Here is an 18,921-nt window from a genome sequence, read left to right as displayed (position 1 = left end):
GTCTAGACATTAGCCACGGTAATATGGCGAGAATGGATTAAATACATCTCCTTTATTTCTACATACATCTCAATGAGAAATGCAAAAAATCTTGATATCAAATACTTTTTTAATGCTTGTTTTTGTTAAATGCAGTGTGCCTTATTTTAACATTTATTTATAATTTTTTAATGTTTATTTATTTTGAGAGACAGACAGAACGTAAGTAGGGGTGGGGCAGAGAAAGAGGGAGACACAGAATCTGAAGAAGGCTCCAGGCTCTGATCTCTGAGCTGTCTTCAGAGAGCATCAGGAGCCACATGTGGGACAGAGCAGAAAGCAGAGGTATAGTACATAGAGCCTAGAGCCTAGGGAGAATCAACAGCCTGAAGAATCCTTGATGGCTAAAGAATCCTTGAGGTTCGTTATATTTAAGGGGCTTCATCCTACTGAGACCCCTGAAAAGCCACAGACACATCTTCTCCTGGGGAAATTCCTTGGGCCCCTCCATGCTGTCGTTGTGGCAGAAACTTCTTCTTTTACTGAAGTTAAATGGTTTTCCCTGAGGCTCCGTTCATGATGCTCCTCTCATGATCCTCATTTCTACTATGTTATCTTATCAATTTCTCTCAGTCACCACAGACACACTGATCTCCAAATCTGTACTTATGAGAACAAGCTTCTGCATTCAAAACTCAAATTATCAATCCTCTTTGGTATCAACTACCTCTATTAGATACAACATATTGGTAATAAGACATTAAACAGTGTCCTTTCTTTTTTCTCCACTCCAAACTGAATTCTTCTTCTGCATCCCTAAAATATTCATGCATTTGAGGTAGTTAAAAACATGTTCACAAATCCTTTATACAGTCCTCTTTTCAAGAGGTGGAGCTGGAGTGTGCACTTACTGACTTGTATCTCATGAGGATATGGCAGATGTGACAGTATTTGACTAAGACAAAAAGACACTGTGGCTTCCTTTTTGCTCTTTCTCTTGGATAGCTCACTGTAGGGTAAGTCACCTGCTATGTCACAAGGATACTCAAGGAGACCCATGAAGAGGTACAAGCAGTGGGGATAAGGCTTCCTGTTGACAAATAGTGGGGGACTGGCTTCACCTTTTTGAAAGTAGAGCCCCAAGGAAGCCTTGAGATCACTGCAACCCCAGCCAATAGCTTGATTGCAACTTTATGAAAGACCCTGAGCCAGAGACGCCCAGCTAAGCTGCATCTCCTGACCCAAAGAAACTCTAATAAATGTTTGTTGTTTTAACTAAATGTTGGGGTAGTTTATATTGCAGCAATATATCACCAATATTGCATCCAAACCAGAATCCAAGGAATAGATATGATGAAAGGAAATGAACATTTTAACTGAACTCTTTCCACTTACCAACACTTGTCCTCCTCCCTTCTCAGTGACTAACACCACAATGTACCCAGTATCCGAAATGAGAAATTGGGATTTCTGTGGAAGCCATAGTTGATCCTTCTTACCAACTGCTTCACTAAGTTATCATTTTTTCTCCTGTCACTTGAACCTATCCCTACTCTTATTGCTTTAATTCAGGGCCTTTATCAGTTTTCAATTATTGTAACATAGCTTTTCAACTTTTCTCCTTTCCTACAGTCTTTCCCAGCTCTATTCCATTCTCTACACTAATGCCATCAGACCTTTTTCAAAAGCCTATCTGATCATGTTGTTTTTATTAAAATTCACTACTAGTTCCCACATGGCATAGGACAACATTCAAATGACATAGAATGGCACCTCTGTCCCTGTCCTATATAGCTTTTTCTCTCAAATCCCAAGTTCAGAGCCTATAATCTGGCCATCTTTCACCTTTGCGTGTGCTTCTTTCTTTTTTGTCAAAGATCTTTCATTCTATCCTTATAACTCTTTCTCACTTCAAAAAGACTCACCTCAAGCTTCACCTCAGACAACTTTCCTTAATTATCAGGTTCAGGTTATATGGCTTTCTTATGTTACTTTATCAGAGCACTTACCACATAGTTCAATATTATGTCCTCCACCAGAATGTGAACTCTTGGAAAAAATAAAATCTATCCTTGATACCAGACCTTCATTTAGGCATTTATCCAACTTATACCTAGTAAACAACTGTAAGACAGAATATTAGGTTAGGTGTTTGCGAAATAACTGTGAATAAAACAAGTATGTGCCTGCTCTTGCATAGCGTATAGTCTATCCAAGAAGAAAAATAGTAAGTCAAATAAACAAATACTGTGGTATGTGAAAAAAAGAATATGAAAGTAACAATGGGGACCTACTTAAGATTGTGTGGTACACAAATACACTCAGACATTTACTGAACTAAATGTTTTCTAAGAGGTATGTATAAATTATACCTTCACCACGGGTGTAAATGGACCAGGTCCATCGCATCCTTCCCAACACTGACTCTGCTTGACCCCGGGTTGCCACAAACCTTCAGTTTGTCGGGGGAAAAAAGTACTATCTGCAAAGTGCAACAAGGAAAAGTGCAATAAAATGAGGCTTGTACTAAAGATCAAGGAAAAACAGGGATCAAATACACACTATAAACAAGAGGCTTGATTAAGCACAAATGAAAAACTAAGACTAGATTTACATATTGATCATCAGCATTACTCAAATATATGGCTAAGATAATTTCAAGATAATCACTTGTAAAACCACCCATTTTACTAAGTAAAAAGTAATATTAAAAATTGAAAGCCAAGTTTTTCTGGTATTTAGAAGTCTGAAGAAATCATTGTCTAGCTTTTTTTAAAAGAGCAAATTCCAAGGGAATCCCTGCCTCTCCCTCTGTTTGCTGCCAAATGATTCACAACGAAAATATGTCTGGGAAATGGGAGTATGTGACAGAAATAAAAAAAAAAAAAAAAAGCTCTATGTTTTAAAAAGGGAATGGCAGGGGGCGCCTGGGTGGCTCATTCGGTTAAGCATCTGGCTTCAGCTCAGGTTATGATGTCGCAGTTTGTGAGTTCATGCTCTACACTGGGCTCTCTGCTGTCAGCATGGAGCCTGCTTTGAAATCTCTGCCCCTCCCCCGTGCTCTCTCTTTCTCTCTCAAAAATAACATTTAAAAAAAGGGAATGGCAGGATGAGGAAGTTATATATTAAAATACATAAAACAAGTTTACTAATTACTCATTAATTTAAAAATATGTTATAACTGACTAAAAAAATCAAAATAAAACTTAGTAGTTGAGGATAAAAAATATTCAACTGTTACTTAAAATAGTTGAAAAGATTTCTCAGACTAGTTTCTTATACTATTATAAAACACATTTAAAAATCCCCAAAACAAGGCAGATATTACTTTGGATTACAAAACTTGTATTTTACAAATGGTGCACATATTTCTGAAACTTTCAATGCACATTAAAGAACAAAGATACAAAAATTAAATAAGTCTATTCCTTCTTAAGTCCAAATTAAGTAACATCAGATGATGATGAGCTTTTCCAAATTCATCTTTGTAGTCCTAGGAAATTTAATCAGTACAGATACGAAAAATAGCTTATGATTTACCACATATTAACCTTGTCAGTTGAAATACAGATTTTTCTGGAAAACATGATCATCTCTGCTTTCAGTAGCCGATTTTAACACTCAGCTGAAATTTGTCCCGGGGCGGGGGGGAGATAGAGATATTGATCACCAAACCTATAACATGACAGAAGGTTTGCTTTTTTTTTCNTAAACAAACTGATAGTTGACCAACAAGAAAACTGTTAACTTGTGACTTTTCAGAGGCATGGAGTTATTTATTTTTAATTTTTGGCTTCTGCAATGAAATTACATCAAGATTTAAAGATATTAACTTTATTAACTTGCAACAATCATCATTTTAAAAGAGTATATAAAAACTGTCACAATGTGTCAGAAGCAAGGTATATGTTGTTCAAAATTATTTCTGACAGTGGCAAGATTCAGCTTTTTGAGCCAATCTCAACAGATTGGTGATATAATTCAATTATTAACATAACACGCAATGATAAATATTGCTCTTGAAAAAAGCAAATGATTTTCCTATTTACAGTTTTTGGAAAAAGTCTACTATAAAAATATTTGTCTTCTCTATATGTTTCCCTGCCATGATAATGTTAAAACAGATCTAGATTCTCCTCAAACGTCAAGTGGTAAAAGTATAACATTCCGTTTTAGCTGACACATTCCTTTACATAGCCAACATATTTTTTTCAAGGCACTCTAAGAACTCTCAAGGACACTCAAAGAAAAATGTTCATCTTGTCCACTGATATTCTGGGCATATTTTCCCTCAAACTTTTCTACATTGAACATTGTTACAACCAGTTTTTCTTCATTTTCCACGGTAGAGTCCTTAAGTTATTTTTCTCTTATTTGGAGCTTCTCCTTCATTTTCAACTTGCTGAGCAGGCAGACTTTTGGTTTCCATGGAAACTGGATTCCTGCGGCTGCGTGTCGGCATTCTTGTTCCACCAACCTAAGAGAGGAGGCATAGTTTAACATGTTTACAACATATTTACATGCAGTCAACTTCATATTATTTATATTTGTACTAATTACCTTACAATGGTCCTTTATATATTTTTAATCTCCAGCCACCTGGCTGCTTCTAAACAAACTTTAATCTGACACAGTGTAAAGTACTAAACTTTCAAATAGCAATCAGGGAAGGAACAGGTCAGGGCACATAGAGAAAAGTGAAAAGAGAAACTACTCTGCGTGTTAAACCTGGAAGAGAGTCAATGTTAAATTAGAAATGATGGGATGGCAGGCCTTTTGAGCAACATGTTTGCAATAAAGACTCTGAAGGGCAGGAGAAAGGTACAAATGAAAAATAAGAAGGGAGAGACAGGAAATACAAGAAAAAGGCCGGAGGTGGTAAGAGGGGGGGAAATTATAAAATAGAGAAAGAGACAAAGAGTAAGAAAAACAGACAAGTCTACAGAGAAAAAGAGGGAAAATAAATGTGTGTGTGTGGGGGGGGAAGGAAGGCAAAAGAGAAAAAAACCCAAGTAAAAAGGAAACATTGAGAGGCTGAAAGGGAAGATTCTTGCAAAAAAATTAAAAGGGGAAGAAAAAAATGGATGGAGGCCACAGAGGAAAAAAGGAAGAAAAGTGGGAGGAAGAAAGTTTGGTGGGGTGCTGGTTCTGCCTTAAGGTCTACTCCTCCTCAGCACAAGTAGCTGCCCACCCTCACTTACTAGCCCACACAGTCTACAGAAGAGAGAAGACACATTCTTAGGACACAATCCCTTGCTAACTGTGGTCCTGCTGAAGACGAGATCTGGAAATTCTGTCATCTCCTTGGCCACTAAAAGAACATAGTTGTGAAAAGTGGTAATGGACAAAGTCAGGCCTTACAGAAAAGGGTCAAAGCTGTACATCCTAAAACCATTTCCCCAGAACCTGTCCATTTCTGCCTCTATTTTCCCTGGCCACCTTGCACACTTTGTTTCTTCACATCTTGTCCAGTGAATTCCAGACCTGGTGGTGATGGGTGGCATTGTTACTCCAAGCACACTCATATTCCTAAACAGCAGACATATTATTAGCATTGCCCCAAGGGGCTTCTGGATCATTAAGGATGCACCAGACTCCAGCTTCTCTAACCTGGTGTGTTATCTCTTCAGGGGCATTTTTTGGTTTACCGTCAGATGACCAGAAAGGAAAAACTCCAGATGGGATTTGAGTCTGCCAGTGTGTTTGTTTGAATCTGATGAACTTTTCAAATGCACTGATTAGAAAAGGGCTGTGATTTTCAGATTATCTATACCACTCCCCACTCAGCTGATATTTACTATAAGAGTATAGCAACGACCCTAAATTGTATCTACTGTACTGCTGATGAAAGTAAGCATTTTGAAACTTCCAATGTGAGATTTTGTGTGTGTATAAAATGACTATCGTTTACCTAAGCTGTAGAAAGAGAAAAGGGATGGGCACAGAGCCTCTGCAAAAGGACTGGAAGTGGGAGAAGTCAGGAGTAGCATAGGAAGCAAGTGGATCCTCCTATTAAGCTCTCCTCCATGAAGCATTTGAGGCAGACATAGATTCCACTGGGGTATCTCTCAGGGTTAGTACTTAAGGAACTATACAAAGATGAGGACTGAGTTCAAGTAGACTAGGGACTAAAGGACTGTATCAGAGACAGAAATATTTGTTATATGAGTTTTTACGCCATGAAATTTGTGGATGATTTTTGTTTCATGTAGGGTCTTACATCCTCAGGTTTCCTGAAGTTTTAGTCTTTTCCTATTGCTGCTAAGGTCAGAAACCCTGTCTGTGCTTACCTTGACTGGACTAGAAAATTTCATTCCCATGGTCTGTTTAGGAGGAAGTAACAGGGGAAGGTCAGGTAATTCCCACCAAACGTCAAGCTAGATTAGGAAGATGTCTAAGAGATTACCAAAAACTTAAGGGCCTGAAAACATATCAAACCAAGCATTTATTATCTGTCTATTGGACCTAGCAGTTGGGTCTTAGATAATCTCACTAAGGATTTGTCATTGGCATTAATGCATGAAGTGTCTTAAAAATACAAATAATCAAGTGCTCAGTTGTATACATATAATTGAACTATTTCACTTTGTATTTATGTGGCGAAACCCTGAACATATGGAATTGTATCAAAAAGGAATAGGTCACTCCCATGGAGAATTATGTCACGGGTGAGACACTATAATCAGAATTTCCAAATTAAATGGAAATCTTTATCCTAGAAAGTAGTGTTCAATTATAATATTTAAGTTAGAGAAGAAAATTTTGCCTTAGGAAGTTATAAAAATCACTACTCAAATGAAATTTAAACTGGAAATAACCAACAAGAACTGTAGATAAGATGGTTTAAAGTGTTAACAACTTTATCCATTCTTTCGCTTGTAGGAACTAGTTAACCACATATGTTTTCAAGGTCAAAGTTAGCTAAGAATGAGCAAGGAGTTCTCATTTCTAAAAAGATCTTCCCAAACAGTAACATTAGGGTAAAGAACTGAAAAATATAAACAACCTCGTTCACTCTAAATTATAAAAAGATTCTCAGTATTTGCAATCCAGCTAGTTCTAAAAGGACTTGAAAACATTTGCAGATTAATATACTGTAGGGAAAAAAAAAAAAAGAACAGAAGATATCCACAGGATATTCGGGGACACACATATTGAGAAGATTATGGAAGTCGGACAGTAATTTTGACTCAAAGATTTTTGGCAGCAGGGAAGGAAAATACACTCAGTTTTAATTTCCTGAATATTCAGATTCTCTTGTACAGAACAAAACTTTTCCTACAACTAAACCCAAAGTGGAACATCTTACATGATATAAGTGAAGAGTATCTTAGCTTTACAAAAGTTTCAGACAGGGAAAAGTCATTCAACTGGTAGTTCTAGGAATGATTCTATATAGAGAGTAATGTTAATTATAACTTAATAAATACGGAATTAGACAATAGTCTGCAAACACAATTTAGTCCTTACTAGTTCACTGTACATTTAATAAGATGTTGCATTCACTAATGACTAACACTTGCTTTTCAATTTTCTATATCCTACTTATCAATTTTTAATTGTATTACCGTAATGTTATTGTAAATATTCTTTGGCAAACTGTCTCAAATATTTAATGAAATCAAACAGTATACATAAATAAAAATCAGAAAAAAATATAACTTTGCTTTTCATAGGAACAGAGGGATTTAACTATGTGGATACATTACTCATGCTCCCACTGGACAAGCTATCAGAATTTCCTTTAGTTGACTTATAAACCTTACAAAAATAGAAACTTCCACTGATAATGAATGGACTCAGTAAAGTATACAACTTTATCTACTCTTCTTCTGGATACAGTTTTTAGAATAATGTTGTAATTAATGGAGCAAATGTGGACAGGTGGTTAAAATACTATATTGTCAATGAAAGAGATGAATAATAAACAACCTAATGGAATATTTAATTGCTAAAAAGATCTTACCTTTTGTTGTGGTGTGGGGCCTACTGATTTAGGTGGAAAAGTACACGGTATTCTTCCATGGTGGATATGATATGGTAGTAACAGACTGGGATCCAGAGGGACCCAGGGGACTGAGAGACTGGAAGGGACACCAGGAAGGCTGCAGTGCGTTTTATGTAAATTGTAGGCTGTCCTAGTAACTTTTCCATCAGACGTCTTATAGATCAGGAGTGAAGAATCTTCTGCTGCATGAGACAACAAGTAGGAACCCTCCTGCAAGCTAAATCATACAAGGAAATTCAACTCATTGGCTCACTGTGTCAATTTCAATAGCATTTTCTTAATCAGGATCTATTAGTAAAATTGAAAACAACTTGGAAATGGAATACCACCTCTAAAAACACTTATGAACAAATAAGTTTTAAGAAGTCTTATTTTAACTATTTTCATGATTTTTGGGTAATTATTTTAATTCAGGATAAATAATTCCTTTCTTTTTACTGTTATCTCAATCAATTTCTAAGTAATTTAATGGCAGTAAACAGTCTGCCTAATCCATGGATAACATACACTGAGAAGCATGTCATGAGTGTACATACACAGTATTCCTATACAAGCCATTTTAATTCATTCAACAAACATAGAGCCTTTGTATCCAGTAATACAAAGGCTAAGAGATACGAAAGTGAATGTGACATAGTTTAAAATAAAGTGGAAGAAAAAAATGGAACAATCACAATAAAATATGAGGTGCTATGAGAATAAAAATAACAACAGCAGCTGATAGGTACTGAATGTTTATCACTAGCTAACTCTTTTACTGCTTAAAACCATTTTATTATTAAATCCTCCACAACAAATCTTCAAGGCATAATTTTAATTATTCACTCCATATTAGAGCTAAATAGAAATTAGAGATACTAAACAATCTGCCCTAAGTTCTGAGTTCAGGGCTTAGATATAAACTCAGGGGGTTGAACTCCATAGGTCATATCCTTAATCATGATCCTCTACTGCTTCAATAATCACTTCTGTCAAATATCAAATCTACATTTTCCTTTTCTCCTTGGAAAGCTATAAGGAATTCAGTGTATCAACATAAAGAGCTAAAAGGCTATGCTTTCTTGGGATTTTATATTTCTCTAGCTCAAAGGTGCTAAGGAGTCTTTTAGTTCTTTCGCTTATCATTTAAAATAAGGATTAATCATACTTTAAATTCATCTGCCTAAAAACCTGAGAAGTTACATTCCACTAGTTTCTTTTTAGAAATTAAAAAACAATTTTTTAAATATTTAAGTTTGAGAGAGACAGAGCACGAGGAGGGAAGGAGCAGAGAGAGACAGAGACACAGAATTGTTCTGAGCTGTCAGCACAGAGTCTGATGTGGGGTCACACTCACAAACCATGAGATCATGACCTGAGCTGAAATCAGATGCTTAACTGACTGAGCCACCCAGGTGTTCCGCTTCCATTAATTTTAATTTTCTATTTTTACATTTATTTATTTTTGAGAGACAGAGAGAGACTGAGCACAAGTGGGGTAGGGGAAGAGAGAGAAGGAGACACTGAATCTGAAGCAGGCTCCAGGCTCTGAGGTGTCAGTACAGAGCTCAATGCGGGGCTCGAACCCACGGACTAAAAGATCACGACCTGAGCTGAAGTCGGATGTTTAATCGACTGAGCCACCCAGGTGCTCCCCCCACCATTAATTTTTTAAGAAGGAAAGTAATTGGTGTTGACAAAGGAAGTTCAGAGAATTATTTTCTTATCCTCTGGAAAACTTTTTTCCCCAATCACTTCCACATTTTCATATAAAGAAAAGAATGATAAATTGATATGGTAGTAAAAATAAGTAACATTTCAAAGATTGAGCTTTTATCAATGAAAATCATTTATCTTAACTACCTTCACTAAAAATGAAGAAAGCTCTGGTTTGCAGAGAATTCATGGAGAATGCAATACTTCAAGGAAGAGTATCTTAAAAGTAACCATCCAGTGCAATGTACATGGATGGATACGAGCTATGGTAGGCAGAATAATGACCTCCCAAAGATGCCTACACCTTAAACCCTGGAATCTGTGAATATGTTACATCACATGGCAAAGCAGAATTAAGGTGGAATTAAACTTCCTAATCTGTTGATTTTAAAATGGTAAGATTTTCCTGGATTATGTTAGTGGGCCCACTGTAATGATTAAGTCCTTCAGTGTAGAAGAGGGAGGCAGGAGGGACTCAGTAAGGACATATAACTATGAAAGAAGTCAGAACAATGTGATGTGAGGTCTCAACCTGCCTTTGAAACTTTGAAAAAGGAAAAGGTCAATAAGCCAAGGAGTGGTGGCCTCTAGAACTTACAAAGGTCCAGGACAGAGACCATACCCAGAGACTACAGAGAAAAAAAAATCACTCCTGCTGACACCTTGATTTTAGCTCAGAGACCTGTTAGACTTACAGAATTGAAAGATAATAAATATGTATTGTTTTACAAAATGAATTTTGTGGGAATTTGCTATAGCTGCAGTAGAAAATGAATACACAAACTAAGATATCGATAGTAAAATTCCAAAAGGCATTTGACAAATGTCATGTATAAGGTACTGTGCTTCACATGAAGAACACAATACATGAAATAAAATTCCTGCCACAGAATCACAGAATGGAAAAGTACATAGGAAATTACTGAACGCAACACCATCATTTTATAAATAAGGAAACTAACATAATAAGTTGCATAATAAGTAGAAGACTTAGAAGTTTGAGATTGTTCACTTTTGGTTCAGACTCTTGAATTGTTTTTTAGTGTATCTTTTGGTAAGGGCATAATAGGTGTGCAAATGTTCACATAACAAAACAGTCTGATAAAAAGAATCAGGTGGGGAATCCATATTTAAGATTTCTCAAGGACTTAATGAGTTTTGAACACCAGCACTATATTGCTTCCTTATCCTGAATATATAAACAATATAACTCGGCTAGGCTCCTTAATGGCCCTGGGAATATCCACATCCTAATCTCCAAAATTTTAGAATGTTACTTTCAATGACTTTCCAAATGTGATTTAGGTGCAATGTGACAAAGGAAACAGAAATGTGAGCGATGTGCTTTGAAGATGGAGAAAGAGGCCACAAGTCAAGGAATATGACTATCACCTTAGAACCTCCAAAAAGACTCAGCTTTGCTGACAAGAGTTTAGACCAGTAAAAAGGATTCTGGATTTCTGACCTCCAAAACTGGAAAACAGTAAGTCTGTGCTGTTTTAAGGCAGTAAATTTGTGGTAATTTGTTACAGTGACAATAGGAAACCAATACAAGAGAGACAGAAAAATGTTTAATTGTTAGCAAGCCATATACTATTATATTGCCCTTTTATTTATTTTTTCACAATTTCAATCTTGACAGAAGAGAACAAATACTGCATTTCTGGGTTATTTTCTATCTACCCCTGATAGTATATATTCCAAGTTTCTACAAATTTTCACCCAAGAAAATCATACATAATTAATGCAAAATGTCCAAAAAATACTTACCTACTCAATTTCTTTAGAATGTGTTGGAGGATGTTAAATAAACTTGAAATCCTATTAAATAGAAGAAATTCATGTAAAGTTAAATGATAAAAAAAAAGGTATTCTTAATAACTGTAGCTTCTCAGAAAGAGAAACACCCTCACTAACAAAGAATAAAAACATGAAATAATGGAAAACACAGAATGTCAAAATTATTTGATTAAATTAAAATGTTTACAGAAGTCTTTAGAAGAACTAATCTGCAAAGAGTTTGCCTTTTAGAGAAGAAGGTGGATTAGCTTCCACAGTAACTGAGAGGGATTTTAAATGTGTGATGCCAGAGAAGTCACTGAGTAGTGGCTAAAGTAGATTAGTTAAAGGGAAATGAAATATATTTCTTTAGTATCTTTTCTAGACCTAAATTCACTCCCTCTATTAGTTATTTAAAAATGGGTTTCATTGGGAATGGTGGGGCAGGCAGTGAATAATGTATAGAATACCTTTTTTTATTCATGTAAAGAAAAAAAATTACCCCTCAAAAGAAGCAATCCTTATAACAGAAGTGGACATTTTTGAGAACAAGCAGAGAATTCAAGATTGAATCTGAAACTCTTCAAAAACTGTGTCAAGCCCCAAAGCGGGAAACAGTCTAAGTCTGGACAGTTCTCATCCTACTGGCAAATCAAACATCTTCACTATCAAGGCTGTCACTCTAGCTCCGCTGTGTGCTCTGGAGCAAGTCACTCCAAGCCCCAGCTTCCTCACACGTCAAATGGTTTTCATACTACCACCAGTCCTTCCTAGAAAGCTGTGACATATAAATTAGACCATGTTCATAAGTTATTTTCCTTTGCATTTAGGTACGTGCATTCCTGAGCACAGTAAACTCCTTTCAATCTGATGTACAGTCATCCAGGGTACAGGGGAAACTTTTAGAAGTCAGGATGTCTAAATGAAGGTATAGAATCCTTGGAGCTAAGAGTCTAGGAATGTACTCTTCTTTTTTTATCCCTGAAAAGGGGTGACATGTGCTTGCGTGCACCTCCCAGATGCTGGGCTACTACTCTTGCTCTAGCCTCCTCTGTCTGAAGTAGAAAGACTGGTGCCACTGGTATTCTATTTAATTTGAAAATACAGATGATTAATATAGATGGATCACAAACTAGATTAGGGGAAGCCTCAATGTATAAAAGGTTTAAAAGTCTTGAAAAGAAATGATTTAAACTTAACCAATATTAGAGATAAATATCAGTGATATTAACAAGTTGTTAAAATCCCACCACAAAGTAAACTTTCTTACTTGAGTGCTGAGAGTTTTTCTTTTAATTCTTCTGAGGTAATTTCTTCTAGCAGAAAAAGTTTTGAAGTAAATGCATCAATATGGCCTAAAATAAAATATCAATTAAAAAGAACAATTGTGGTATTGAAAAACAAAAAAAGTTATCCAGTCTCCTTAAATATGTTTTTACAAAATGGTAACAACTGTAAAGAAACCTTCCATTCTAAAAAGAGAATTATACATTTTATTATTAAGTAAAGCTGCATTTTAAAATGACACAAAAGTCAGATTATAAAAAAAACCCCACAATTAGTTCTAAAGTATTTGCTGAATATAGAGTTTACACATATGCACACCAAAAAATAACCTCTAAGACCCAAATTTAAGAATAAAAACTGATAAGGGGTGCCTGGGTGGCTCAGTTAGTTGGTTAAGCATCTGATTCTTGATTTCAGCTCAGGTCATGATCTCACGGTTCATGAGACTGAGCTCTGCGTCAGGCTCTGTGCTGACAGTGTGGAGTCTGCTTGGGATTCTCTGCCTCCATCTGTCTCTGCCCCTCACCCACTTGCACAAAGCCACTTTTTCTCTCAAAATAAATAAACATTAAAAAAACCCAACTGCTAAAATGTTGGTGTTTCTATTTCCTATTAGTTAAAGGTGCATTTCATAGAGATTAAATTTTTAGAGAAATATGTACCTATTATCAAAGCAAGTGGATGGTCAGATTTATAGTTTGGGTATGCTCTCCACATTTCTAACACACACCTGGTTATTAAGATAAAAATTAGATTATAAAAAGCCAGTTTAATTATTTACAATAGCCAAGATATGGAAACCTAAGCATACATCAACAGATGAATGGATAAAAATGTGGTATATATAAAAAAATGGAATATTACTCAGCCATGAGAAAGAAGGAAAGTCTGCTGTTTACAATATAGACAGACTAAAGGGCATTATGCTAAGGAAAATACAACAGAGGAAAAAATATTATGGGGAGTCTAAAAATAAAAGTCAAACTCATAGAAAGAGAGTAAGAAAGCGGTTTCTAGAGGCTGGGGGAGGAATAGAGAATGGTGGTAAAATGCTACAAACTTTCAGCCATACTGTCTGAAAATCTAATATATAATGTGTAATGTGGTGACTATAGATGATGAGACTATATTGTATGATCAAAATTTGCTAAGAGAGTAGAACTTAAATGTAATCATCAAAGAAAAGAAAAAAACATAAATATGTGAAGATGGAGTTAATTAACTGGATGGGAACAGTCCTTTCACAATGTACATGTGTATCAAATCATCATGATGTACACTTTAAACACCTTACAGCTTGACTTGTCAATCATACTGCAATAAAGCTAAAAAAATCTGGCTATTAAAGCACACCATAAGATTTCCCATGATTAAAAAAAAAGTCTGCTTAAGATCTTACTTTCTTACAAACATTCTATTCCAGAATTCTATGAAACAAAGTAGCAAAAGAAGAAACTTCCATTTTAAAAAGGAACGTGTATGTTCTACAACAAAATAAGTTGAGACAGGACACTTAAGGTTTTGAAATGTACCAAGGAAGGATGATATAAAAGATAGTCCTGAGTTAAATGTACATAATCAAGTCAATACAAAAACCCTGCTATTGTACCAGAGTTAAAAACAACAATTAGTATGACAAGAGTGTAACACCCATCAATGCTGAAAATACCATTTTTTGTTTTTATTTTTTAATTTGCAATATTTAGTTATCAAAACACATTACCCAGAAGCTGATGTCAATCATCGGGACAATAAAAAATGCACATGTCATTTTTATATATAGCCCCCTGTCATTTGCTTTGTGCTCATAAAAAGAATTAGAAACATTTTACCAGATGCTTTTCCTTAAAACAATGAATCCATTTTTCCCACTTCCACTTGTTATTCCCTATGCCAAGTTTTAGTTTCACCTCTGCATTTCTAACACTCATTATACAGCGGCGTTTCTAATAACAGAGATACATTTTAATGTTTTACTTACTGTAGAAAGGGAATCTTAAATATAATAAAATATATTCAAACATTTACTAAACACACCTTTGAGGAGATTAACAAGTCTTATCTTCAAGATAAGTAAATCTCAGTAAAAATTATGTGTTATAGTACATGTCAAATATGGTCAAAGATGACTATATAGAGAACGCCATTCTAAGTGCCACATGGCCTACTTCCTCAAGGAGTTTACAATCCTTTCAATATAAGAGCATTTTCCCCTGTAGGCCTCAAATGACTCATATGTGTACTTGAGATATTCATCTCCTCATCCCTTGGGGCAGCGGAGGAAGGCTTGGGATGGAAAGTTTCTTGGCCGCTGCCCTACAGCCATGAGCAATCACTTTTGTACATCACAGTGTGCTATCCAAGTATTGTTTGTGTGTCAAGGTTGGGGAAACACTGCTTTACAGAGTACAAATAAAGCCTTTATATAATACAATTAAAGGCTTTATATACATGTATCAAACCATACATATACACAAACACACCTATACGTGCATACATACAGGCAGTCCTGCTTTGCATGCAGTATGGGATGATATAAAAAACCATACAAACTGAAACCAAGCAAGCAATTTTAATCATCAGGGGAAAAATTACAGATGTTCCACAACCATTAAAATTTTTGTCAAAACATTATGAATTCTCCATCAATTGTAAATGTATATAGGGAAAGGAAAAAGACAGTAAAGCTAGTGTTTATTTGTCTACTGGAATTTACTGGAATTTAAAACATTAAAAACACTGAAGATTCTTTTATTTATAGGAAACTTATCAAGAGCAGTTTGAACACTGCTTGCTTGCCACCTTCTTTTGGTACAACTTATGATAGAAAGCAAGTATCTCTTCTATGCCGTGAACTGTCATACTCCTTTCTAAGTGAGGATCAGCTTCCAACATGGTATCTTCTGTGCTTTCAATGTCAGGAAACATCTCCAAGAGTTCCTTTAATGTAAAATCTTATGCTGGTGTCACTTTTTCATCCTTCATATCAAAACCACTTTCCTCATTTATGTCCGCAAGTTAGCCTCCGCTACGTTCCTGCAGCGACATATCTGCGGTCTCTTGAACGGCAGCAGCGCCGACACTGCCACGGTCGGCTATTTCTCCTGCAACTCCACTGACGTTCAATTCGGACTGCACTTCCAGCAGTATCACTGTTTATTTCTGGGCTGTGCTTTAATCACTGTTGGCCAACTCTCTCTTTGATTATCCACTTGTGTAAAATGTCATGAGTTTATCACTGGGAGACAAGGAAGGAACACAACAACACACTTTGTTTTCTGTGTATGAACTCAGACACAGGTACACAGTGACTACTGACAGACTTTGGAAAAAGTGAAATCACCAGTCATGCTGTGGATCTGTGTGGACTGGAGAGTCAGCAGTGGAGTATGTACTTTACATAATTAGTTACAGTAAATATACCATAGTAACTGAAACTGGTGTATCTTAGAACTGTGCAAAGCCAGGCCTGCCTTTTGTCAATTATATAGAATTGATATATATAAAGGATTTGAAGTTGTGATAAGATTATTTCAGCAATTTTCTTTAAGGACTATCTCTTAATGTTTTTATGGGGCTTGAGGATAAAAATAATCATCCAGTTGAGGGGAAGAGAACATGTTCATGGTAGAGCAAAGCAGACAAACATTAAAAAAAAAAAAAAGTACATTTATTCTACCTGAAAAAGAGACTGAGCTACAGTAGTGGTTCTCAAGGTACAGTCCCCATACCAGCAGCATCAGCAGCACCTGAGACCATGCTAGAAATGTCTGAGGTCCCCTTCCAGACCTACTAAATCAGAAACTGTAGGGTCAGGGCCAGAAATCTCTACTCTCATAAGCCATAATAGTGATTCTGAGGAACAGTCAAATCTGAAAATCACTCAACTCCTGTCCTACAAACCAAGGCGCTCTTCAGTTAAAGAAAGTAACTCAGATCTTATATCACTGTCTTGTAAGGTTAAGTTTTATCTGAATCGCTCAATCATGCAGATAAAACTCTACCCTCACTTTTTTCTCCAAAAGATCTAATGTACCATTCCCCAATTTTGATTTCTGAGGAGAAATCTTAAATTTCCTCAAAATCTTGAGATCGCAGGGCTGGATGGGGAAAAAATGACAACAAAATGCTAAGTTAATTAGACGAGTGGCTAGCAGTGGTCTAAAGGAAAACTCAGGCCACATTTGAGAAAGGACTGTGGTGCGTGAGTGCATGGGAAAGAGAATATGAGCATTTGGAAGGTTTCTAACCAAGACTTTAAGAATCCAGTTTCTAAAACACAGTAAAATCAGTTGTGTTAATTTATACTGATTAACATAGTCACACAAAATATTTCACTTTTGTTACATCTAACACCTACACTCCCTCCCCCATTTCTTTCCTAGCCCTTTTTAATTTTTTGCTAAAGTTATTAACACTTAAAAACTGAATGAATTCTGGTCCTGCCAACTGATAAACTCTGTATCTATGAATAAGCTACTTAATTATTCTGAACTTTACTTTTCTCTTATGCTTATAGCAGTGGTCTACACACATCAAAAACTGTTCATTAATAGCTCTTAAAACAGACCAAAATTTCTTCTGAAAAGTTAAAATAATATACAATGTATGATTATGCTTTGTTTTGAGAAATCTTGGTTTAATGATGTGTGATACAACTATGTGAAGGATGTATTAAAAGTTCAATTCATTTTACTACAGGTTTTAATGGCTGTGATAGCTAAAAAAAAGATACAATGATACAAAGATCTAAATGCAATAAATGGCTCATTGTAGAGTGACACTGCTTGTCTTTAACACCATATACCAAGTGCACAAAAGTTTTTGTCTGAATTCTACTAGTAAAAGTCCATCTTCCCTGTTCTTAATCAGTTTTTCTTTTTTTTTTTTTAATCAGTTTTTCTTACAAACATTATGATAGGGTCTGCATTCCTATACTTGAGGCTCTCTGGAAGATTTTAAAAGAGATTATTTTTTTTCTAATCTGATTCCAAGTTTTTAAAGTATAAAGATATATAAGTGTTTTATTTGTTTTTGTTTAAAATAAGTGACAACTCAGGGTGCCCAGGTGGCTCAGTCAGTTAAGCAATCAACTCTTGATTTTGGCTCAGGTAATGATCTCACTGTTCATGGGTTTGAGCCCTGCATTGGACTCTGCACTCACCATGGAACTTGCTTGGGATTTTCTCTCTTTCTCTCTCTGCCTAACCCCTGCTCTCTCTCAAAATAAATAAAACATTAAAAAAAAAGTAACATCTTTCATTTTTGGCAACAAAATCATACTTAACATACCCATGGATACTGTATGTCACAACTCTGAGGGTAGCTGTTCACAAGGAAGGGATTGAACAAAGTGGCTCTCTAGAAGTGTGCTATGTGGAGATAATGAAGATACTATATGTGACCGGACTGTATGACAACATAGAGAGAGAGTATCACTTATCAATCCACATATCTATTAATATGAGTAATGCTTAATTTGTATTTAGAAAACAGATAAATAAGAGCTATAATATTCTCTTCCTATTATATTCTCATCCCAGTGGTTTATCTTATGCCTATCTAGGGACAGTAAAAAAAACAAAGGATACAAATTCAATGGTTTATTTTCTACCATTTCTATTTCCATTGACTTTTGCTGTTACTTCAACCAGTAATAAAGGCAACCTCATTCAATCTAAACATAATTGAGGATCTCCATGTGCCAGATACTGCTCTAGGAGCTTGAGATATGATCAATAAACAAGAAGCTCAAAGACAGGCAACTGATATAATTAAAGTACAAGGTTTATTAGTGGCAACCAGGAAAAGGGATTGGGAATAGATTTGTGGGTAAGGAGTAAATGAAGCCAACAACCAGAAGAAGAAAGAAACCTAGAGATGTGAGCCTGGCCTTTGTGGTTGCTTTTCTCTAGAAAAAGCAATGAAAGGCTAAGAAATGAACCAGGGCTTTCCACAGTCTCTCAGGATTAGAGGAACAACAAGTGGATTTCAGGATCTATCAATGAATTGAACACCTAAACTCCCAAGTTGGGATCATGTGTAAAAAGGGGTCTCCGGGTGTGGAGATTCTTTAAATGAACTCATCGGATTTAGCATATAGCTGTACTCATGGATAAGACTTATTACAGCAAAAGGATACAAAGCCAAAAAAAAAAAAAAAAAAAAAAAAA

At 35.7% G+C, this 18,921-nt stretch overlaps 1 protein-coding gene across 1 annotated transcript in view; it reads right to left on the bottom strand.

Annotated features, from left to right (window-relative positions):
* Positions 1-3,727: 3,727 nt before the first annotated feature.
* ICE2 (interactor of little elongation complex ELL subunit 2) overlaps positions 3,728-18,921 on the bottom strand; it is a 63,432-nt gene continuing 48,238 nt past the window's right edge. The window contains 4 exon segments of the mRNA XM_077747768.1: positions 3,728-4,456; positions 7,946-8,204; positions 11,453-11,503; positions 12,732-12,816. Of these exon segments, the coding sequence (XP_077603894.1) occupies positions 4,334-4,456; positions 7,946-8,204; positions 11,453-11,503; positions 12,732-12,816 (518 nt within the window). The 3' untranslated portion in view covers positions 3,728-4,333.

The sequence above is a fragment of the Crocuta crocuta genome, unplaced genomic scaffold, assembly GCF_008692635.1.
Source record: "Crocuta crocuta isolate KB4526 unplaced genomic scaffold, BGI_CrCroc_1.0 scaffold130, whole genome shotgun sequence".
NCBI classification, from domain to species: domain Eukaryota; kingdom Metazoa; phylum Chordata; class Mammalia; order Carnivora; family Hyaenidae; genus Crocuta; species Crocuta crocuta.
This window is presented reverse-complemented; position numbering and strand designations above follow the sequence as displayed.